This window comes from Anoplopoma fimbria, chromosome 13 (assembly GCF_027596085.1).
Source record: "Anoplopoma fimbria isolate UVic2021 breed Golden Eagle Sablefish chromosome 13, Afim_UVic_2022, whole genome shotgun sequence".
Classification (NCBI taxonomy): domain Eukaryota; kingdom Metazoa; phylum Chordata; class Actinopteri; order Perciformes; family Anoplopomatidae; genus Anoplopoma; species Anoplopoma fimbria.
This window is the reverse complement of record NC_072461.1, coordinates 21,991,487-22,015,603: the sequence shown is the minus strand read 5'-3', so window position 1 is coordinate 22,015,603 and position 24,117 is coordinate 21,991,487. Positions and strand designations below refer to the sequence as shown.

Below are 24,117 nucleotides of genomic sequence, written 5' to 3'. Positions count from 1 at the left end.
GATACTTACATTCTAATTTAGGCAAATTCAGTATATTCAGTTTTTTGTTCCCCCTCCAGTCGTCTCCCCTTAAATTTTAAAACAATATTTTGAGCGTCGTAGCTGGTTTTGGTGTCACATGTATACACATGTGCTGTTTGAAAAGCACATTTGTTTTAATACTGGGGAAATAATGAGGACTTTCAAAGCAATGGACCACAAGACTTTGCTTTACAGAGGAATTTAATTAAACTGTTCTTTAATTTTCACACCACCTCTCACAATAAAAACATAAACAATAACAGATTTTTTTTAATCATCTTTGTATATACTTCATTAATACTGACATCTTGCTCATAGTTCAAATATAGTACTTTACTATATTTTCATTTTATAAAATTATAAAATTTTTCTTGACATATGTACACCATTATACTGTGGGTATATACACACATACATAAAAAAACACTCCGCTCTATGAGACAATTTCTCTTCAGGTGAGGGGAAAAGATGATGGCGAGAGCTAGCCCTGCTAGCCGTTTATAAAGACACAACACACACTCTCGCACACACACAAACAATCATACAGATACACAGACGCACGCACACACACACACACACACACACACACACACACACACACACACACACACACACACACACACATAGAGACAGACACTAACACGCAAACAGAGAGAGCTTGTTTCACACAAGCATCTCTAGCTTTAGGCCTGGCAATTATCTACTCAGTCTCCACAAACTCTTGAACTCTTCCTGTAAAACTTTATCCAGGATCTTTGACCAAACAAACATCTCCCTCAACAGTTCTTTGCATCCAAGCCTCCATTTCTGTTCTGCTGTCTCCCCAGTGCCGGCCCCACTATAGAAATGGGCGTTGAATGCCTTGCTTAAAGGCACCTTGGCAGTAGTTTCTGAGCTGGTCTTAGTTTCGAACCACCGCTCTTCCAGTCACAACCCTGCATTCAGCTGGCACTCAGCAGAAGGATCTCGTTTTGGCCTTTGCCCCTTTGTCACAAACAGGGCAGCAATTTTAAGAGCGATTCGGTTGAAGAGGAGCACGGCACTTTGGGTGATTCTTCTGTCTAAAACTCCTTACTGTCCCTGAACAGGTCTATGCGAAGAGCAAGCTGCTTGAAAGAAGGACGCTCGACGGGGTCGTTGTCCCAGCAGTCCTCCGTGATCTCATGTATCTGAGAGAAGAAAAAGAACAAAAAAACAGGGAGAAAGAGAATCGTTTGTGAATTAGTTCCTGAGATGAGCAAACATGTTGGGCTGCAAATTATTTACAGTCAAAACCAACAAACAATGACATCAAAAGCATGGTGGCCTGTAGGGGTTGGTCAGTGAACCAGGTCCACCACCGTCACCAGTGCCACATTACGCCAGGACAGATTTTGCAATATTGCTTTGCCGTGAGAAACTGCTACAGCTCATACGCATGTTGATTCCACACAGACAGCATTTCTGCTGCTGCCAACCCTTAACACATCACCACATCGCTACTCCTCCCAAATCATGTACCTTTAAACCTGATTATCATGATAGTTGGAGCCAATAAACAAATTATCTTTTTCTTTTCTTTCTTAAGATATGTTGCCTGAAAATTGATAGAATCATGTTTTGAGTGGAGTATCCCTTTTAATTTCGTAACACCTCCATAGAATACAGCCACCACAAAATCTCCTGAAAACCCAAATTTGAGTCATATTGCCCACCAAAACAATCAAAACAAAAATTTAACTTTTGCTGCAACACAAAGTCATGTGGCAATGTGCTACATTGGCCAATCTAATATAAATTGTTTGCATAATATCGGCCTATTAATTTGTATTTTCTGTGTGTCAAGTAATGCAACAAATATAATATTTACAGTTCATCTAACTAATGGCTTTTAAAATTAGATTAAAACAACTTAAACAAACAAATAAAACAGGACAGAAAAAAAACTGTGTGCATGTTTGTATGTATGTGTCCATGTGCTGTACATGAATGAGTATGCATTGACATACAAGGTGAAATAGCGAGAGTGTAAATATGTGTAAACAGTATGTAAGTGTATGGGACAAGTTGATCCAGTCAGAGAGTAAACAACAGTGCCTGTTCCTACCTCTGGCGGACACCCCAGAGGTTGAGGCAGCCTGCTGCCTGACTTGAGGAGCTCAATGAGGTGATAGACGATCAGCTGTCCCTTCTTGTCATTCCCCATCATGGACATAAAAACCTGAGGAGGAGAACGATGACAGCCAAGACAGACAGATTGATTAAAACAAAATGAAGCAAAACATGTGGAACAACTTGAGCAGAGAAATGTTTTTTAAGTGTCAACATGACAAACTACTAAATGACCTCAGTGAGTGAGTCACAGGCTGTACTTTCTCTGGTGTGGCGTGGAAAAGCGTGCACATTTAAGAACGCCCCAGATCGTCTGTCTCACTCTGTTTTACACCCATAGCTGTTTGTGAGTTCATGTACTTGTCTGCACTTGTTTTGTAAAATCACTTTATCATTCAAATATTTGTTTAATTGTGTCACGAATTGTTCCCACTATGCATGAATCACGCTGGACTTCTGGATCAGTGCCAGACAGCAGATATAAAAGGGTGAACAGGTGGTGAAGAAGCCAGTGCATGCATCACGTGTTCGAGTATGTTTGCACTTACTGCTGGAGGGCTGGAGTTCTTGTCGCCGTGGGTGAAGAGCTCATAAAGCACCACTCCAAAGCTCCAGATGTCCGAAGCCACAGAGAACTTGCTCTCAGTCAGAGACTCGGGAGCATACCTACAAAATAACAAACTGTGTGACTCCCTGTTCTTATCCTCTTAGGAATGTTGTGAATTTAAGGTTGCATCACAGCAAAAATAAAATAATGTTACAAAAAATCATAACGTGGATCAACACTAAAGAGTTATCTGTTTGGTATAACAAGAAATGTTGCATCATGCCCTTTACAAAAAGCTGATTTAGATTTCTTAAAGTCACTACAAGGAACTTTCATTCGGTTGGGATTTTGGCAGCTTCTGTTGACAAAATTTGTTGCGTTTACTTGAATATCTCCCTACCACCGTTTCATGTCAATAACATCTACAGCTGCCAGACTCCCTTCAGAAACCTCTTATTTTACAGCAGCAGGGTCTGACAGTCCCTTCACTCCAACAGGCCCAACAACACGACCTGGGCCTCCAGCAGCAGAACCAGTTTCACGTAAATAAAACGAGAGTTACGAATGTAACTACGGTTCTATGAATTCTGGATGACCGCCAGATGGCGGTGCTTTAGCACTGGATATCTCCATCTCGCATATGCGCAGGTTGAGTAATTATACCAACAAAGTCACCTGTGACCATGCGATGACGTAGGGCGCACGCCCCAGTATAAAACCCTCACGTCATCACGCAATCTGTTCCTTCGGAATCTTCTCGCTCAAATTCCGAGTGACAGACAAGATCTAGCGGTCATCCAGAATTCATAGAACCGTAGTTACATTCGTAACTCTCGTTCTATTTCATTCTTCCTGACCGCCAGATGGTGGTGCTTTAGCACTGGATGACTTATACCCACAAGGTCACGAGGAATGCTTACCACATTAAGGAAGGGAAGCCGTTGACAGGACTGCTGCTGTCATGGCATGAGGAGCAACCACATTGACACGGTAATAGCGAGCAAAGGTACATGAAGACTCCCAGGTTGCAGCCGCACAGATCTCTTGCAGAGAGACCCCCTTCAAGGCTGCCCAGGATGTGGACACACTCCGAGTAGAGTGACACTTCACATTACTAGGGGCAGGTAGGCCCTGTGACCTATAAGCGTGGAGAATCACATCCACGATCCAATTAGAGAGCCTTTATTTTGACAGGGGTTCACCCCGCTTACAACCCCCATAGCAGACAAAAAGGTTGTCAGTCTTGCGTAAGCTGGCAGTGACTTCCACATATGTCTTGAGTGCCCGCACTGGGCACAGTAGCTCTGACAGTTCCTCTGCCCCGTCAGATGAAGCCGGTGGACTGAATGCAGCCAAGTTGATGGCTTGGTTTACCTGTGAGGGAGGCCCCCTCTTTGGCAGGAAAGATGGATTTGGTAGGAGAGTAACCCCTGAACCTTCCGGGTACCAACGCATGCACATCTGGCTCACTGATAGTGCGTGGAGTTCACCCACTCTCTTTGCTGATGTGACAGTCAGCAGAAATGCTGTCTTCGCAGACAACCATTTTAATTCTGTCTGACCTAATGGTTCAAATGGGGGCAGACATAAAGACTTTAATACCAGTTTCAAGTCCCATGATGGCACTACAGAAACTCTTGATGGTCTAAGCCTCTGTGCACCCTTTAAAAACTGACTAACCAGATAGTGGGACCCTACTGTCTGGTTGTCTACTCTAGTGTGCCCTGCTGAAATTGCGGCAGCATATACCTTCAATGTTGATGCACATCTACCATCATCCAACAATGACTGAAGGAAACGCAGGATGATGGCCACCGAGCAGCTCGCCGGTACCTCACCATGAGTCATGCACCATTGGGAAAAAAGCTTCCACCGGTTAGCGTAGAGGGACCTAGTGGAGGGAGCCCTCGAACTTAGCACCGTATGGATCACTGACTGGTCACAGGATGCCAGGAGTGAGTCCTGGCTTTCAATGGCCAAACGCATAGCTGAAGGCGATCTGGATTCGGATGCCATATTCGTCCCTCCAGCTGAGAGAGAAGGTCTGGTCTCTTTGGGAGGAGCCATGGATCCCCCTGAGAAGTTTCAGAAGGACTGGAAACCATGGCCTCCCCGGCCAGTTTGGGGCGACTAGCAGTAGTTTGTGGCCCCCCTGCTGGATTCTGTCCAGCGTCACCCGAATTAGTGGAATTGGAGGAAAGGCATACAAAGGGCGGGCTGGCCAAGCGTGAGCTAAGGCATCCTGCCCTAGAGGACTGGTTCTCTCCATTAGGGAGAACCAGAGGGGGCAATGCATTGATGTCTCTGAGGCAAAGACATCCACCTCCGCTCTGCCATACCGGATCCAAATCATTCCAACCACATCTGGATGGAGCCTCCAGTCTCCCTGTGGCGGCCCTTGGCGGGACAGCACATCTGCTGCAATGTTCTGCGCCCCTGGGAGATGAATGGCTTTGAGGCTCAGAAAGTGGGGGAAATGCCCACGTAAGGAGCTGTTGTGACACTCTCAGACATTGCCTGGACCTGGTGCCACCCTGATGATTGATATGGTACACCGCTGAGGTGTTGTCTGTCCGGATGAGAACATGCCGGCCCTTCAGTGCTGGGAGAAAATGTTGCAGAGCCAGATATATTGCTCTGAGCTCGAGCACGTTTATGTGATCTAACCTCTGCTTGGCGCTCCATCGGCCCCTGATGGTCCTGCGCTGCCAGACTGCACCCCAGCCTAATAGGGAGGCATCTGTCTCCACCACCTCTCGGTGGGAGGGGATTACTCCCAAAGGAACCCCCTTGGTCACATATAATGTTCTTCTCCAAGGCTTCATTGTCCGGCAACAAAGGCTGGAAACCCTGACGTTCCTGCCCCGGTGCCACTTGGAATCCAAGTGCAGCCCGTTGACCCAGATTTGAAGGGGTCGTAAAAAAAGAAGACCCAGAGGGACGACCATGGTTGCTGCTGTCAGCATGCCCAGCAGGCTGAGAAAGAGGCTGTATTTCAAAACCCTGCCCCTCTGGAAGCAACCTATAAGTTGCTGAATAGCCTTCACTCTCTTCTGCGAAAGGACGGCTTTCATCGACTGTGAGTCGAGTGTAATACCCAGGTAATCTACCCTCTGACTGGGTGCAAGATTGCTCTTTGAGTAGTTCACTGTAAGGCCCAGTTGGCTCACATGACCAAGTAGCATCTCTGCATCTCTGACTGCCTGCTGTGCAGTTGGAGAGACGAGTAGCCAATCGTCCAGGTATGGTAAAATTGTCAAACCTCTGGCTTGCATGGGAGAAAGGGCGTCTGCCACGAACCTTGTAAATACGCGAGGGGCCAGTGAGAGACCGAATGGCATCACTTTGATGCCATTCGATGCCAAACCTGTCCTTGGAAGGCAAACCTCAGGAACTGCCTGTGGTGAGGTGCAATAGGCACGTGGAAATAGGAATCCTTGAGGTCTATTGACACAAACCAGGCCCCCCGCACAACTGACTGGAGAACATCTGCCAGTCGTAACATTCGAAATGACAGAAACCGCCATCCTTCTTCGGAATTAAAAAATACACTGAGTAGAACCCACCGAGCCGTGTATGCCACTCTACAGGCTCGATTGCGTCTTTGTCTAACAGTGCGACAATTTCCTGCCTGAGGGCAAGGTGTTTTTCGGGATCTCTGACCACAGTCATTCTGACCCCGCAGAAAGTGGGTGGCCGGCATCGGAACTGTAGTATGTATCCCTTGGAGAGTGTGGACACCACCCAAGGGTCTGTGGTCTCCCTCTCCCAGTAGCTGAGGTGCTGCTGAGAGAAGCGTCCGACGCCGACTCCTCGCACATCAGGTCTGACCCCCCCGGCCCCTAAGGCCTTTGGGGGGACGGCCCCAAGGGGCTGGTGCTCTTGACATCTGAAAGGCCGGCCGGGAAGAAGCCCGGCTGCGCTGCTCGTTGTGCCCAGAGTAGCGAGGGGCTCTAGGTTGTCCAACTGGGCGAGCAGTTGGATAAGACTGGCTGGGATGAGGTGGCAAAAGATCCCTTTGCCTCGGACTTGGAACCGTTCTCCGTCGCAGGCCCGCGAACCGCTGCCTGACCTTGTCTTACTGCATACGATCTAAGCCATAGCTTCCTGGGTCCTGCATAGCAGCCAGGTTCCTGCAATCACTAGTGTGATGGGAGAATAATTTTGGGTCTAACCAGCACTTCTGGAGCTCTTCAATATAGGGCTTAGAAGGAGGTACTGAAAAGGCAGAGGGTTGATGCATCTGCCTGAAAAAAGCACTGGAAGGAGCCGCTGCTACAGGAGCTTCATCCAGTCCCAGGCGTGCTAAAGCCATCCGAATAGCTGGCTTCATTGTGGCATGGCCAGCCTCTGATCCATGGAAAGAGCCCCCATCAGACCCCTGAGAAAAAACCTCAGATGCCCTGGAGGTTGTATCTCTATCATCGTTCTGCCCCTCATCTGTAAACAAACTGCATGAGGCTGCAGTTGATAATACATCGTCCTCCTGACGAGACAAGTCCCTTGTGGCGGAGTCACCACTGGGAGCTAGTCCCCTATTATCAGGCTGGAGATTGAGCAGAAGCTCTTTAATCTGAGCAAACTCTGATGAAAGACTGTCTACCTTGCAAGCCAAAGCATCGACCTTTCTTACTTTTCCTGGTGGCCCATGTGAGACTGCCCTGAGCCTTTTTGATGTTGTTGGGTCTGCAGCCACACTAGCAGACGCCCGCCCAGTATTACCGCCTATCTCTGCAAGTCTAGCCATTCTCACTGACAGTGGCATAAAACTACAGTTCAAACAAGGGTCGTCGGATAAGCCCGCCCTGAGGTGTTCGATTCCCAGACAGGCCGGGCACTGATCATGGCCGTCCTCGGTGTGGAGGGGGACCAAACAGTTGTTACAGACATGCAAGTTCAACATGTCTAGATGAGTAATGCAAAAACAGTACACAGCCAAAAATAAGCTGTTTCTTTATAGAAATCAAGTTTGAAATCAAACGCGAATTCACGAATGTATACGATTCAAGACAGCCACTGAGAAAGCACAGTGCCGCTGTCCTGTAAAGAAATTAGGCTAAACTACTGCGCCCGCGCCGGATTGTTCCTCAAACGTTTCTAAACAGAAGCTATGATATTGCAGCTTTACATTAAATGACTGCTTATCTTAATAAGTGTGGGCAGGTTACATCAATAACCTACCAACTAACGATGTACAGGATCATGAGGTGGGTGCAGACTTCTGCTACGGAGAGAACGAATATACTTAAAAGAGACTGACCAGAATATGGGACTCTCTCCTGGCTCTTTGACCATGTAGTACTCTTTGTCCTGAGGCAGAACTTTGGTGAGGCCGAAATCCCCGATCTTTACCCTCAGCTCACTCTCCACGAGGATATTACGCGTCGCCAGGTCTCTGTGGATATACCGCTTACTCGACAGGTACTCCATACCCTGGGAATGCAGAAAAACAACACTAACTTGTATCTCTAGCTCAACTGGTTAGCAGCTCCACAAAGCATGGGACAAAACTGGACAAAAGGAAGTACCTTGCATATCTGTGAAGTGTAATGCAAAAGCGTCTTGTGGTCGATCCTCTCCTTGTGTTTCATGAGATAGTCTCGCAGACTTCCAAAGGGCAGATATTCCATGACGAGGCGGAGATTTCGTCGTCCTGAGGGGAATCCAAAAAGAAACTGTGTCATCCAGAGGACCTAGCAGCCACAAAAGTTCTGGAACTTGCAAAGACTTCACAGATTTACTGTAAACTGAAACGTGTGCTGTCCTTGTTTAGGCAGGCCTAAAATGGCAAACCGTTTAAGTGGCAAACCGTGCTAATTACAGGTCAAATATACCTGCACTGTAGCAAACGCCTTTGTACTTGACGATGTTCTCGTGCTGCAGAGATTTCAGGATCTCAATCTCTCGCTCAAAGTCTCGTATGTGCTCTGCGGTGCTGTGCTGGAGTTTCTTCACAGCCACGACCTCTCCCGTGTTGTCCTGAAGCGGGTCATATCGGCACATCTCCACGCTGCCAAAGTTTCCCTTTAAGAGAAGAACAACTTAAGTGAGCAGTCATTTTTTCCGGATTTTACTCTTATTTCTTACTTTAAGCTTCAATGTTAGTACATCAAAATAAAGCAAATCACACTCATTAAACTTGTGTAGTGGAGAAGAGTTGTGCAAAGACATGACGTTTAAGGTAATATTACCCTATATTACTTAAACGCATGCAAAATGCATTAACCCCTAGAAGTTCAGATTGAAAACATTTAGCTATGGTGTCACCATACTGAAAAAGACTTAATTTACACAAGTAATATTATGGAATGTTTTTTTCCTGTTAGAAAATATCAATTTAGAGAAACAATTAATCATGTTTTTGTTCATCCAGAATCATGTAGCTGTAATTTAATGAGGAAAGAGTTAAAGTCTAAAATCATCATGACAGCATATGACGAACAGAAGAGGTCACAAGTCTCGGCTTATGAACGGCTTATGGGTTGGCTGATTTTCTCGTGAAAGCACAGTTCCCACGCTCCCTCATACCTTGCCCAGCAGCTGTAAGAATATGAGGTGTCTCTCTTCAAACTGAGCCGGCTCCTGACTCTCAAAGACCCCGGTGGACCAGCCCAAGCCCACGGTCCTGTTTGGCAGGATGTCACTGTCCACGATCAACTCGTAGTCTGGGGACAAAAAGACAAAAATCATGCACATTCAAAGGAATATTGACAAATCAGAAATTAATAAATCAACATTTACTTGGGGATTCCGCACTGGTGTGACCTAGATTCCCTGTGGCGACAACATTAGTGGCTTATAAACCAACCTGGTGTGAAGAGGCTGTGGAGGTCACGGATGACGGCACGAAACGTGGGCCTGAACGAAGGCTCGTAGTCCATGCAGCTGGTGATCAGATTCGCCAGTTCTGTCCATTTTGGTGCAGGAAGCTGGTGGTGGTCCTCATAGAACAAGGTTTTCTGTGAGACAAAAAGGGTTAGAATAGTGTATAGATGATGGATACTGGACAATATGCAGATTCTGTTTATGATATGAAGTCTAGAAACATAAATCATGTTGTCATTTTTAGAAAAAAAAAAATCACATACCATTATATACACAGTATTTTAACCACCCAGTATTGAATATGCACCTTGATATAGCATATATTTTCGGTCACAGCACCCAGCCCTACCTTAGAGTTGTCCAGTGTTGCTAAAGGTTTCTCTCCACCGCTGCAGATCTCCCATAGTGTGGTGCCAAAGCTCCACTTGTCTGCAGCCATGCTCAGGTTGGCAGGGTCCTCGACACACTCAGGGGAAATCCACGGGATCCTCTCAATCAGGACTGATCCCAAAGAAAAACATTCAACCCACCACTGTTAGTAAATTATTCTTTTTAATTAAAGCACTGGATATTTCAGGCAAAACTCCAGTTTGACTTTATTACAAAATTGCAGCCCAGTAATGAGAAAACAAAACAATGCAACCAGTTTTATACAATAAAACTCCCTTCTTTATCTTAAATAGCGACACATTTTACGTGTGTCTTCTGTAATTATGCACCACACAAAATGAACAACATGGTTTTAAGAAGGCAATCTCATCGCAAACACAGCCTTGTTGACCAGCTGCCCCTGCTGATTGATGAGATGTATTACAGTTAAGAGGAGGACAGACGTAAACTCACTTTCTTTGGGAAGGACAGTGATGCCGATGCCAGGGTCACTCAGTTTGATGAAGGGGGGGTTCCCCGCCCTCCGGTCTTCTTCTCTGATCAGAAGAATGTTCTTAGCGCATACATTCCCGTGGACAAGGTGCTTTTCTTCCTGCAGGTTCAGAGAGGGAGAGATAAATCAGTACTCCACAGCGCTAAACAAATACTGCGGATAGCTCAAGAGGAGAAGAATACACGGCCGACTAATAACCAGAGGTTACATCCCGTGAGTCAGACTAGTCTCTTACCAACACAGAAAAACCAAAGAATCAATCTTCTGACAGTTTCCTTTTACAATCGAATTCAGTTTCAGTTTTTTAAAATCACGATTTACGTATCAAATTAAATTCATCTTCATCAACACTATGAATTACTTGACATCAAATCTGACACCACACTCATATCCCTACCAGGAAGTTCATGGCCCAGGCCAGCTGCTTAGCCACCTCCAGCTTCCACAGGATGTTTATCAAGTTCTTGTTCTTCTTCAGGTAGGTGTCCAGCGAACCAAACTTCACAAACTCCTGCACCATGATATCTGAAACAGGACATTAGTGCAATTACAACGCAATTCTTAAAACACATATCAATTAAACATCATCCTTATGAGCCTCTTTGCAAAATGGTGTTACACTAGGACACTTGCAAGGAGAGAGCAGCCAAGTGTCTTTTGTCAAGGACACTTAAGAATCTGACATGGTTATGGTTCATATTAACATTATCTACCACTGATTAAAGGCATAACTTTGTGTTTGAAGTATTTGATCAAGATTATAGCAAAGCAAGGTCTATTGACATTATGAGACCATGATGACATGAGCTCATATTGTTTGTCAAACACATGGCTATCAGAACATTGTGTTATTTTCAATAAACAACAGTATTGCTTTTGGCAGGACAGGCTGACTTACTTTCTTCTCCGCAAACACACACCCCATAGTTTAGTATCAGGTGCTTATGGGACAACTGGCTTATCATGCTGGCAGCTTCAAAGAAAGACTGTAGGACAAGAGAAGACAGGTAAGATAGAAAACAAAATGATTTATGTGCCCGTGATACACCAACAACAACTAACGATCATTGTCATTTTTGAATAAAGCAGAGGTTCACAATTTTCAAATCTGCAAAAAGAGGGAATTTGTACTAAAAAGACAGTAACTGGAAGAGATCTGCTTGATTTGTTTAACTGCTGAAGCCTCATATCAACTTTCGATAAAGTTTTTGAAACACGGGCTTTGGATTTTCTTCCTTCACTAATATTTGAAGCACGTTAAGGGATTTCTTAATGGACAGAATGAACAGGAGAAATGGTTACAGCAAGCAAATGTAATGTAAAAATGGCTATCACAACTTTATAAATAAAAAACTTACATATGATATAAAATATACATATAACAAAGAAAAGCACCGAAGTCTAAAATGTGAGAAGCTCAAACTTGTCGGACAAAATAACTGAAGTATTTACACATTTTATAAAAAAAATAATCTGTTTAAATCAATTTAATCGAGAAAATATTTCAGCGCTACATTAATGTGATCCGTAAGAAAGTGAATGCTAAAAAGAAAACATCAAGAAAAGTAAAATAAACTAGGGAAGTGTACCCAATAGAGTGCAGTTCTCCGATAGGTTGGTCTGAAACAACCGCTGCTGTTATGTTTGATTGAATGAATACAAACCACAACTGTCTAACCCAGCGTTCAGACCGCAACCGTATCACACCACAGATACGATCTCTCTTTAATCTACGCAGCTGTCTTCACAGGCCCTGTGCTCCGCGGTGAGGTTATTCACACTTCAAGTCTATTATTTAAAAAAATAATGTTTTACAATAGCGTGTAAATGCGAGGTTGATGCCAAATAATAATAATAATAATAATAATAACAAAAAGGCACCGAATTAAAGTTTAAAAGACTCCTCGCTGTTGCTCTCTCTGCCTGCTGAGCAGCGACTGAGCGTCTCTTGAAGGCAGATCATTGATTTAGAAAAAGAAAATAACCAAAAAAAAAAAAAAAACAACCGGCCGATTGTGTCACATTATGACACATTTAACTGCAGTTCACTGTGTGACGCATCATGTTGACGGTTTTATGCTTCCTCTGAACAGAAACAAGTCGGTTTAGTTCTGTCGACTACATTTGTCTTACATAGGCGTGCAAATCAAGAAAATAAACAATTTCTAATCCATTGAGAGAAAAGAATAGTCAAAAATAAAGCAGTTTTTGATCACTTGCAGCCCCTACAAGCCGGTTTAGGCTTAGTGTCCATAAAGCATTTTTCTCTGTAAAAGAGCGCTAGCAGTGCACACGAGCACTTTTCTGAAAAGTTCAGAGATTTTCAACAAGAAGCGCTCAGAGCGGCCGCACCCTCTGAAAACTGTGACCATAGCAAACAAAATGTTCTGCACTGCTTTAAAAAGCCACACACCTCAGAGTAGTTCCTGTGGGCTTGTTCCAGGACTTTCATGACAACTTCTGTTTGGTGAACGAGTCCATAATCTCCCAGCTCCTTGCGGACCCCTTTGAAGATCTTGGTAAATGTCCCTTGGCCCAGACTCTCCATCTGAAAGGAAGACCATTAATGCAGATTTGAATTCTAACCCTTAACAGGTGATTGTTGTCATTCATTTTGATCATGACATGTTAGTAAAATGCACCGTATAGGATAGTGGTATTATAATTTAGTGCTACAACACAACAATGGGGAATGCTTAGACATTTTCATGTATTGACTTTTTGGATTACTGAGTAAATACTGTCAAATGACAGTTCTGAACATGCAAACTAGGCTTACAAATTCCAGATCTTCTTTCCTGATCTTGTGAAACACCATCTGACTGATGTTGTGTCGATGTAGAGACGGAGAGAGAGGCACTTCGGAGCCCTTGTTACTCCTACACACAAGGAGGCAGGACTTTTCTGTTGATTGAGAGGGAAGAAAATAATCTTATAGAAAACTAAATTTACGAGAACAATATATGTTAGTTTGATAAGTTTAAAGTGATCACACTGACAGAGAAACTTGAGAAACTCCAATGTGAGTCAGAGATGGATACATTTCTGTGGAAATGAATCCAAAATTCCAACTAGTTCAGGTTTGATTACGTAAGCGAAAGGACTGAGGCAACTTTGAGTCATTCCAGTTGTTAGTAACGAAATACTACCAGATACCTGAGCCAATTTTGACATTGACGAGCGACGCGACTCCGCGCCTGGCACTGAAAAGTTGAGGGTATTTTAGCTGCTAGGCGCGTCTCAAAACAGCTAGAAAAACAAGACGTGCAGTGCGAGAGAGGAGGAAAACAATGGTTTTTGCAGGCACCATCATGTTTCTAGCAACGCATCTAGTTGTGATCGGGACCTTAGGTTGCTGCTTCTACGACCCGGCCCCAGATAAGCGGAAGGATAGATATATTGCGGCATATAATAGTTTCATTTTTACATTGCAAATTAGACAGAAACATACACAGCCTGTTTACTAATCTATCAAAAAAAGATCCACAGTCTGTTTGGTTTACCTTTGGATTTAGGTGGACAGCACTTGCTGAATTGGAAAATGAAGCTGTCAGAGCGCACAGTTTCCTTTTGGTAGCAGCTGAGAAGCTCCTGCAAGCTGCTAAAGTTTCTTTTGGTTCCACTGAGGTTGAACTCCCCGTTGACAGACCTGGTTATCTGGCAGTGCTTGTATTCTAAAGCATCGTACACCTACAGTAGCAGAACAAAGAGGAGGGAAGACAGTGGAAAAGTATGTAATTTGAGTTTCAGTCATCGAATCGACACAATTACACCAAGTCTGATTTAGACCAGTTCAGATGGATTCAATTATTTGGATTGGAAGCTCAAAGAAAATGCTTTACTCTACATATGTGTTTTAAGTGTTTTTTTTACTGTGTAGCTCTTAATGATGTAAAGCGTCGTTGAGAACTTTGAAAAGCGCTCTATAAATAAAACGTATTATTATTTGTATTATTATGTAGCCTGTGGCTCAGTGGAGAGCAGGGTCGTCCTCCAATCAGAGGATCGGCGGTTCGATCCCTGGCTCCGGCAGTCCATGCCGGTGTGTCCTTGGGCAAGACACTTAACCCCAAATTGCTCCCGCAGGCTGTTCCTGTGGTGTGTGTATGTATGTGTATGAATGTTAGTTAGGGTTCTGATGTGCAGGTGGCACCTTGCATGGTGGCTCCTGTCATCAGTGTATGAATGGGTGTGAATGGGTGATTGATTGGTAATGTCAAAGCGCTTTGAGTGGTCGGAAGACTAGAAAAGCGCTATACAAGTACACTCAATTATTATTTATTATTATTTTATAATGCAGCTTTTCAGATATTTCCTGATTTTAATTATATTTTTGTAAGCTTTTCTTTTCTTTTCTTCTGTTTGTCAGAACGTTAAACACAACATTAAATACTGATGCATCTGAGAAGTTTGATTGATTTCTGAGTTAAGAAAAAAAAAAGTGTAAAACAGAGAGGCACAAACACAGCTGATAAAATGTCCACGGCCAGTAAGATTAGATCAGAGCAAAACACAACAGAGGAATTGTTACTGTATTTAAATGTTTACTCTTCCTAGTTACATATGCCAAGGTAACCACAGGGGAGTTTTACCTACCTCAACAGGGAAAGTCAGAAAATACTTGTTGTACTCTTTAGGGCTACATCTCAAAATGTACAATCCTTGTTTGTTTCCGCACCTATGGAGCCGATTGATGGCAATTTCCATTCTGCAAAAGAAAAAAACACAATGCAGAAAACCATTTACATGAATCTCTGCAGAGAAATACAGTTTCATTTGCTAGGATATGTCATGAGGACCTGAGGAATGCGTCTACATTTTGGTAGCAATTTTGAAATATAAAGATAATGTACAGTATTCTGTCTTTATCTTTATATTGCTACTTTTGTTTGTATTAAAAAGTAGCAATTTTCACTGCTGCAAACGCAGAGATGTCAGCCGATGTACTGCTAAAAGTTTCCCTGCAGAACTCTTGCTTGTGAAATTTGGTTCCGCATTACGTGCATCAATCTACACACTGTGTGTTGCGCTTGCGGCTGCGTGCACTGGACCGTGAAGTTCGACAGGAAGAAACACACAAACCGCCACTGCCCTACACCAAATATAAGCTTAACGAGACATTCCTATAACATCATTAAGGATCAGGACAGACATTTATAAAATAAAAAGAATAAAGTGCATTTCTTCTTTTTCATTTAATCTTGATATTTTTGAAAGTGAAGGGCCTTGCTTACGCTGGCGGTAAAATATGAATTAAGCTTTGCTATTGTTCACTTACGAGATGGGGCCATGGCAATGGGAAGCGATGGCCTCCACCAGTCTGGGAGGAGCCACTTCTTTACAAAGGTAGTGATGTGCGTCTGTGGTAAGCCGATAGTAGCCATCAATGAGGGACACAAAGGAGAGGGCTTCAGACAGACTGAGGAACTCCAGCTCCTGAAATATACAAAAAAAAAAAACACTTTTAGACATAATGTGTAAACTTCCACCATTCTTGAACTATCTCTAAACTGTGTGTTATATTTCTCATTGTCTCTCATTGAAACCAAATGCCTCAAAATCTAAAGTTTTTCTTTTATAGCCCTCTCTGAGATAGCGAGCCAGATTCACTAAAACTGGCTTTGGTCAAATAATAGTTTATTTTCCTGTTTACGTAAAGTAAAGTGAGTAAAGTGAAATTACCAGATTCTTGCCGTCTTGTTTGTTGATGGTGACCACCCGACTCTCCACAGCACCCTCCTTGCTGGCCTGTTTGATGCTGATGTCAGTGACGTCGGGGAAGTCACACAAGGTCTGCAGCTCCTGGACAAAAAGCACAAGAAATTACTTTTGTTGCCACCAAACGAGAAACAAACATGTATTGTCTGTATTGGCACAAAGCCTTAAATACACAGAACAAATACTGTTGAATAGGTTGACATATTGCCAAATTACAATGAACATAGCCTGTGTAGTTTATTCTGAAATACTGCCAATGCTTGAGGACAATTTTGTGCTTCTGTTAGTTGTCTCCCACAGCCTTTAGCTCTCAAATCTCCTATTTCCTTTTGTAACATGTTTGTATTTTGATTTTTTGGTGACATTATAGGGTCTTTTATGACCCATGAACAGTTGTCCATGTCTTTTTTTTTTTTTATGTACGTATTCTAGTAACTAAAGGCCTCCAGTACTGCAAGTATTTAAAAGTCAGCAACATAGCTGACGGCACTCATGAAACCAACCTCTTCAGAATCTTTCAGTTTCTCTCGACACCACTGGATGCCACTGTCGGCTGCCACCAGGATGATGAGCTGTCCACTGGTTGGTTCCCTGACCTGGAAGGTCTCTGTGTAGAAGGACTTCTCCAGGGACTCCATGCTGATGAGGTACTTGAGCTTGAGGTCGCGCGCTGTGGTCCGACACTGACTGAACTGCTGGATGAAGCGCTTGAAGCGGAATCGGATTCGCTTGCGTGTCAAGAAGTTGCAGTCCTGGATCTGAGCGCTCATATCTCTTGGCAAGAAGGACTTGTAGCTAAAAGTAAGCAGGAGGGAAACAACATTTGTATGTTTCAGAATAAATCCTATTGTTTAAAAAGTTATTTATATTGCATTTAATAAAAGTACCATGAGTATCTTTAGTGGAAACTGTGATTTCTTATCATTTTAATGCTGTATTGTGCTCATCAAATGATTACATGTAAATGATTACAATAGTGTGTAGCTTTTAATGATGATTTTAATGTTTGTAAAGTTTCTTTGAGAAGTTTGAAAAGCACTCTATAAATAAAATGTATTATTATTATTATTATTATTATTATTATTAAAGTAATACAAGATGCTGTTGAATACAAACTTTTTTGTGTCAAATATATTTTTTTTAAAGATTTGACTTATACTAGGCAAGTTACTAGGACTGCTACATTAATATTTTTTTAGTTCAAAAGGTAGAAAGAAAGAAAATGTATTTGAATCAAAGAGAATAAAAAAAAACAGCAAGTTCCTAAAAGGTTGGCATTTAATGCTCAGTCATATTTTTAGGTTTGTTAACTTATTGTCTGAGTAAATATTCTCTGATTCAAAGCATAACTTTTAAGTTTGTGTACAGTTTTTGTTGAGACAAAACACATGTTCTAGAAGTTTGGCTTGTTTTGGTTACCAAACACACAAAGGTTTTGTGGAAAACTGTTTGACTATATTGACCTCAAAGTAAGATATTGAATTAACATTTCCTTGGTATCAGTGCGGGAAAAAAGTTTTGTTTTGGCACCAGCTACTATACATCACTATAACATGATGAGTGCTTAGCAGGTGTTCATTTTACGATGATTCCCAGAGAGTCGGATCAATAGCAGCCTTTGTTTTCCACCGGTACCTTGTTGTGTGGTAGATGTCCAGCGGAGACATCTGTCTCTCCTTGGCTGTTCTTGTCATATCGAGTACAGCCATGCCAAGGCACTCTTCCTGAGTTTCATGGGAGTTGGGGATCTTCACTAAGCCGTTGACAAAGTCATTCCTCCACTGCAAAGAAAGTAACGCAATCACTGTTGAACCCATCCGACAGTTAACACAGACGGATTTTGACTTGTGTTTGTCTATATACTTAAGTAGAGTATGTGTACAACCTTGTGCTAACATGTGAAGTGTAACGAAATCTTGCATACTGTAGGATTTAATCAATTTACCACGAATTCATCATCATCGATATTTGATAAACGAAGGCTTTGGATTTGTTTTTGTTGTTTTATTATTTAACCTCCAACTGATGAAAGAGTTTTGGATTATGAGCAGGTCTGGTTATTAGCAATTAATGGTTAAAGCATTAATAATATTCATAAAAAGAAAATAAGAATATTAATTCAACTGTACACACACTGCACTGCTACATTCATTGCTATAGCTATATCATAGTCACACGCTGGTTCTCTCTCTTGACCACTAGCTTACGTTACGCTGGTCTTGCAAAACACTGGCAGAAACCCGGACCGAGTTTGTGATACAGACACACAGCATAGATCAACTGCACGTAGAGACCAGAGAAGAGGTGAAGGGAAAGAACAAACCGCGGTGCTGTGGTTTTGTTGACCTAGCCGTTTTTAGTGGTGAGTCTCCACAGCAGAGACACACTTCCCTTTTCAAGACATAATAGCCTTACTTCCCATCCCAAACACAGAGGCTCGGCTCTAGATTAGACTGCCAGGAATTCCATATATCCTTCACAGAGAAAAAAAACAACAACATCTGTACGGGGCGAATGCTAGCATGTGTAATGACTCAACGGCTGCAAACGCACTACATCCTCAAATGATCACCCGCAGTAGTGCTTCCCTTCAGCCCTTTCAGGCTTGTCCCGAGCCACCAGGGCTGATTTCCACAGGCATAAATCCACATAATCCTTCAGTTCACTGAGGGTTCAGCTCCTGTCATAATACTGGCTTCAGTTACCTGGATTCACCTGTACTACACACATCGTTTCTATTGAAATGTGGTTTATACTAGGGCTGCAGCTATCAATTAGTTTAGTAAATGAGTATTCTATATGATTATTCCATTGATTAATCAAGTAATAGAATAAAAAATACTTTATCTTTATTAATAAGCAACAAAGCCTTGATGCAAAGAACTTGTATAACAGATTTTGAGTAATCAAGTTTCTCGAGGAATCTTTTTAGCCCTAGTTCATACAAATCTTGTCGTGACGGAGGGCACGCAGGGCTCTGATGATACATCTGAAAATAAATCTCTAATTTACATTTCTCCAACTTTCCTATAGAGATATTGTTGCCCTGTGGAAAGACACTAAACGTATTATAACTCATTTTTCGTCTAAAGAAGGTCGCCAACAAAGGGAAAATAAAAATTGTGTTCCATTCAAACAAACAAAACCACAGGGGGCCGCCAAGATATTAAAATAGTACGGAGGATGTGAGTCAATGTGGCATCTCTGGCCAGATTAACCAGTTGGGTTACCCGTGGGCAAAAATGCATCATGGGAAGCTACATAAATGGGCCACATGGTGCACTGGGTGACGTCTTTCTTGATTACCTCGAACATGTTTTCTTTTTTAGTAAATTCCACACAAACCGTCCTAGTGCTCCACTAACTGCAATTTGAGGTTGAAAATAGTCCCAGAAAACACGCTCTCTTTAGTCCTGTTCTAGCAACGTTTGCTAATGTCTACAGTGCTCAGCTATTTAAAAAATATATATATATTTGTAGCCCATTTCTAAAGATGTAAATCTTCAGTAGCCAAGCCAATGGGCTTGAGGAAGACAGAAAGTATTAGGAACATTCTTGGTTTGGGTCTTTTCTTTTTGTTTAGCTGACCTGGTGCATATTCCTCACCAAAATTAGCATTTGGTGAAGTTCCACTAATGAAATTGAAACAATAAACCTGATAATTTCCAAAGTCTCGTGGGTCAACGGCTGCTTTTGGCTTTGCACTGTCAGTAATCGAACTGTAGTGGCATTGTGACTGTAACCATTATTCAATATGAAGAAACTGTCCTTTGTGTGGCTGACTTAGTTGTTCTAGACAAGGACAAGAACTTTCTTTGGACAATAGGTCCGCTCTGCCACTGGCTCTCATGGGCAGCTCTCGTTTTTAATGGCACAGACTTCAGTGTATCAACTGGCTAACACCCTGATGCCTGAACTACAATACTGGGCAATCCTAACAGGGTCTTTAATATTTTGTTTTAAAAGTGCAAATGAATTCTTCTTTAATTTATGTATTAAGCAGGGTGTTTGTATGCTGAAGTGCTCACCTGAGAGAAGAGGTATGACATTACACAGTCATCAAGCACGGGGCTTTCTGACCCCTTGGAAACCCCATATCGATACGCTCTGGAAGCCCCGCTACTGTACCAACAAGGGAAGTAGTACCTGTGGTAAAAGTTAACAAACAAAAATGCAGTAATTAACAAGAAGATTCAAATTTCAATCTGGAAAAGTTACTTCAGAGGTAAACAGACGCAACAACATATATGCTACCTTATTCTGAAAAACACGTCTTCAGAGGCCAGTTCGTCAAGCTGGAAGATGTGGTTGGGTGAAAACCACAAGCTGTCTCGCTCTCGGAAGAGACCAAAAAGGTTGCAGTAGAGAGGTGATATACCTAAAGCAGGAAAAGAATGAGAAACCGAATTATGTTCTCGAAACTTGGAATCCTTTTCAAATATATTTAAAATGTTCTCTGAAACAGTACAGGGTAGCTACACTTTGTATTACTCGCTTGATCAAAGTCAATGTTTCATGTTCATTTATATAAATGAAGTGGACAAGAAAATTTACATTATACCTGAACAAACTGTGTCAATTTAAGGAAACTCAGAAGAGCACATAATATATTACGCTTTAGGACAAAGACTAGAAAACTATATGTTTGTAGTACCAACACAGGTGAGCGAAAGGTTAATAAAGATTGTCTAAAATGTCAGTTGTGTTTGGTTTGTCGTCAAACACATAACATGCGATTCCATCAACATCCAGGTAAGTCTAGCATTCCCCTGCATGGCCCTGATCTGTGTATCACTTGCGTCATACTTTTATTGACTCTTAAATGAAACTACAGTAAAAAAATAAAAAATAAACAAACAAAAAAACACCAAACACAGCAAAACTACCATATTTTGTCCTTAGTATGAAGTAAGGAAAGCTAGACAAACTGCAAATAAAGCATTGAGAATATTGAACAAGCCAACGATTTTTTAGGTTTCACTGTGGCCTCTTGATAACCTTATCTCGGGACCTATGCTCCGGGTTACAACAAAACACATGAGTGTGTGTGTGCATTATGCAGTCTTGCAAAGCTTTGAGTACTCACTGCATGCCTTGGCTGCATCTATACACAGCTCCTCAGCCACATAGTCCCCCGGTGGGTAGCCGAGGAAGCTGCTGTCGGCCGATCCTTGGCTGCTGTGGTAGAAATTAATCTTCAGAACAGCAGCGGCTGGCCTTGTGTTTTGAGATTCCCGATGGGCAGTCCCATTTTGGTGCACCGCAGGGCATGTGTCAGTCACAGTGTCCATGGCTGGCAGGGAGGCCATCAACAACACGATACCTTCAATCGGATAAATGCCAAACGTCAGCAGAAAGAATAACGGCTTCTTGTTTTGTAAGTGTGATGCGTCTAACATGGTGATCAGCTAGGTTACATGGTCTCAACTGTTGCATAAACTGTTATCAAAACTCCACTGTTACATAAAACTGCAGAGCAGAGGAGCCACTGTCTGGAGGAAGGTCATGCAATTTGCAAATCTAATTCTAAAATAGGCAGCTCTCAGTGAGAGTTACGAAATACAAATCAGAAAGGTTTCACTGTAAATGGGGTATTGAGAATTAGCGCTGTTGCATGACAGTTTTCTGCGCAGTTTATCAAGTTTAAATTGTATAATTTGCTCATTAATTAGGCTACTTAGGCTTAAATGTAAAATAATCTAGATACAAGTCTTACTGTTACATGCACATGTACTTTGTACTCAGCAGTGGTAAAGTGGAAAAAATCCAAACAGCTGCTTTTCAGCCCACCCCTACGTTCCTTCCCTCAAAGACACTGTTATATGAAACTTGAGGGCTGGATTATGGGTGTTGTATTTCTTCCACGATCATAATCTAGAATACAAACGCTATGATATTGATGGGGTCCTGTGCTTGTTCTTATATGTAATCAGCCCACCATGCATCATTTTTTCAGTATTAATAATGTAACGAAATTCATGTAACTTAAATGAGGTCTGTTCTGACATAATATAAATATATATATAAGGTGGAGACACTTACAATTCAAAGAAAGTCATGAATTATGTAATTGTTGGAAAAAAAACAAAAAACACATTTTCATGTTTTCACACAAAGAACACTTTGGGGGAAGTCACCAAGATGTCTATGGCAACTATGACATCTCTCTGTTATCCAGGTACTTCACCAGTCATTATGTATGGTTATTAAAATTAAAATTGTAGCATCCAGATGTGCAAAGCTGTGAATATAATTGCTGCCAGGTGCCACCTCCAAATATTGACTCGAGGCAGTGGTAAATACTCGTGCCAATAATACTACTGTGTCTCATATTCATACTAAATTGAAATCAATCTGTAGATTTGATTTGACATGAATGAATGACATACACCTTGATTCAAACTAGGAAAACATCACAACACATCACTAAGATTATTGTCATTATCAATTATGTATTTGACCAATCCATTGAAGGTGGACTCTATACATTTTGTGTCTCAGATCCAAAGGGAATTGCAACAGCCTGCAAAGGGAGCTTCAATTCACAAAGAACAATACAAGAGAGAAGCAGCATATCCTTACATTTGAGGAAGTGAACATGGTGAAAGGTCAGCATTGTACTTGGTACATGAAGAACTATCAATAGCTCATCAAAACTGGTCGAATCTATTCAGCACATACAGTACCAGTCAAAAGTTTGGACACACCTTCTCATTCAACTACTTTGAAGAATCTAAAATATAAAACATATTCTGGTTTGTTGAGCATTTGTTTGTTTACCACACAATTCCATATGTGTTCCTTCATAGTTTAGATGTCTTCAATATTAATCTACAATGTAGAAAAAAATAAAAATAAAAATTGAATGATAAGGTGTGTCCAAACTTTTGACTGGTACTGCATATGTGTATTGATCAAGCATACAATTAAACATCAAGCATGCTATGTAATGTGCTTTTAAAACATAAAGAAAGAAAGAGGATACAGCAGCTATGACATAAGTGGATTTAGTATATTATCTCAACTTCTGCTAAACAAACAAAGGATGTCTGTCTGCCAACATGCATCACATCCTTTGAGACTGTCCTTTACACCAACTGTCTCTTTAGAAGCTTTTCAATGCATATAATGCATATATTAAATATAATCTGAATTCCAGGAGCACATAATAGCTGCATTGCATTTTAAATATTGCATTTACATGCAACAGTTTCTGCACGCTTGTTGTTGTTCATGGCCAGTCCAGTGAGGGTTGCCATTAAAAAAAACAAAAACCCTCAAATTCACAGTTAAACTGGGACATATCCAGAGAAATATGAGAAACCTAGCTGCAAAAAAAAGGCCTTGATCTTGCATGCTGCCTTTAGCTATGGCTTCAATAGATTAACTTAACACCACAGACCCACCTCTACATCAAGACACCTTTAAAATCATTATGAATAAACATTATAATGACTTATCCACATAGTGTGACGTGTTCATCTCAGTGCACTTAAATAACCAGGAGCTGTCAGTGTGTTATGCACGAGTGTAAAGACTTACTTTGGGAGATGAGCCAGGCGTGCAGCCAAAGCTAGCCAGCTAGCCTGCTGCTAGCTGGCTAGGCCAGCGCAAGAGTTTGACAGCTAGTTAGCACACACACACACATACACACACACACATACACATACACACACACACATATACACACACACACACACACACACCAACACACACACTTCAGCTCTTCAAATGTTCTTCATCTTTCTCGCAACCGGGATCCGTGGCGGCTACAGCTGGAGACAGCGAGAGTCACATTGTTGACATCTCGTCAGAACTGAATGGCTTCAACTCTCTGGAGGCAGCTCCGTCGTGTCGGCGACGCTACTGCGCAGCCGGAGTCAGTCAACAAGACGACCAGCCTCTCCCACCGCCGCGCTGCCTTCACGGGCCGTCGGGAATGTCACGACTACTGACAATGATATGAGAGTAGGAAAATTCTTATATATATGAATATATATATATATATATATATATATATATATATATATAC

The 24,117-nt window shown here is 42.1% G+C and overlaps 1 protein-coding gene across 1 annotated transcript; it reads right to left on the bottom strand.

The window, feature by feature from the left end:
• Nucleotides 1-222: 222 nt before the first annotated feature.
• On the bottom strand, nucleotides 223-23,746 carry jak2b (Janus kinase 2b). Its single transcript, XM_054610355.1, has 24 exons — nucleotides 23,628-23,746; nucleotides 21,172-21,408; nucleotides 20,340-20,463; nucleotides 20,114-20,231; nucleotides 17,721-17,866; nucleotides 16,589-16,880; nucleotides 16,050-16,169; nucleotides 15,646-15,803; nucleotides 14,964-15,075; nucleotides 13,871-14,057; nucleotides 13,147-13,271; nucleotides 12,781-12,915; nucleotides 11,266-11,353; nucleotides 10,765-10,892; nucleotides 10,328-10,466; nucleotides 9,834-9,985; nucleotides 9,468-9,618; nucleotides 9,188-9,324; nucleotides 8,494-8,683; nucleotides 8,188-8,312; nucleotides 7,920-8,092; nucleotides 2,661-2,778; nucleotides 2,108-2,221; nucleotides 223-1,190 (listed from the first exon to the last, which is right to left on the bottom strand). Exons 2-24 carry the CDS (start codon nucleotides 21,392-21,394, stop codon nucleotides 1,083-1,085), a joined length of 3,363 nt encoding a protein of 1,120 aa, XP_054466330.1. The 5' UTR covers nucleotides 21,395-21,408; nucleotides 23,628-23,746; the 3' UTR covers nucleotides 223-1,082.
• Between the last annotated feature and the right edge of the window lie 371 nt (nucleotides 23,747-24,117).

Bases quoted from the DNA above. Each gene is read 5' to 3' on its own strand.
- jak2b (XM_054610355.1), bottom strand. From the start codon at position 21,394: ATGGCCTCCCTGCCAGCCATGGACACTGTGACTGACACATGCCCTGCG. The intron at 15,076-15,645 runs GTAAGTGAACAA...TTTCTTTTGCAG, and splicing joins CATTGCCATGGCCCCATCTC to AATGGAAATTGCCATCAATC. The intron at 8,684-9,187 runs GTATGAGGGAGC...CTTCTCTTAAAG, and splicing joins TCTTACAGCTGCTGGGCAAG to GGAAACTTTGGCAGCGTGGA.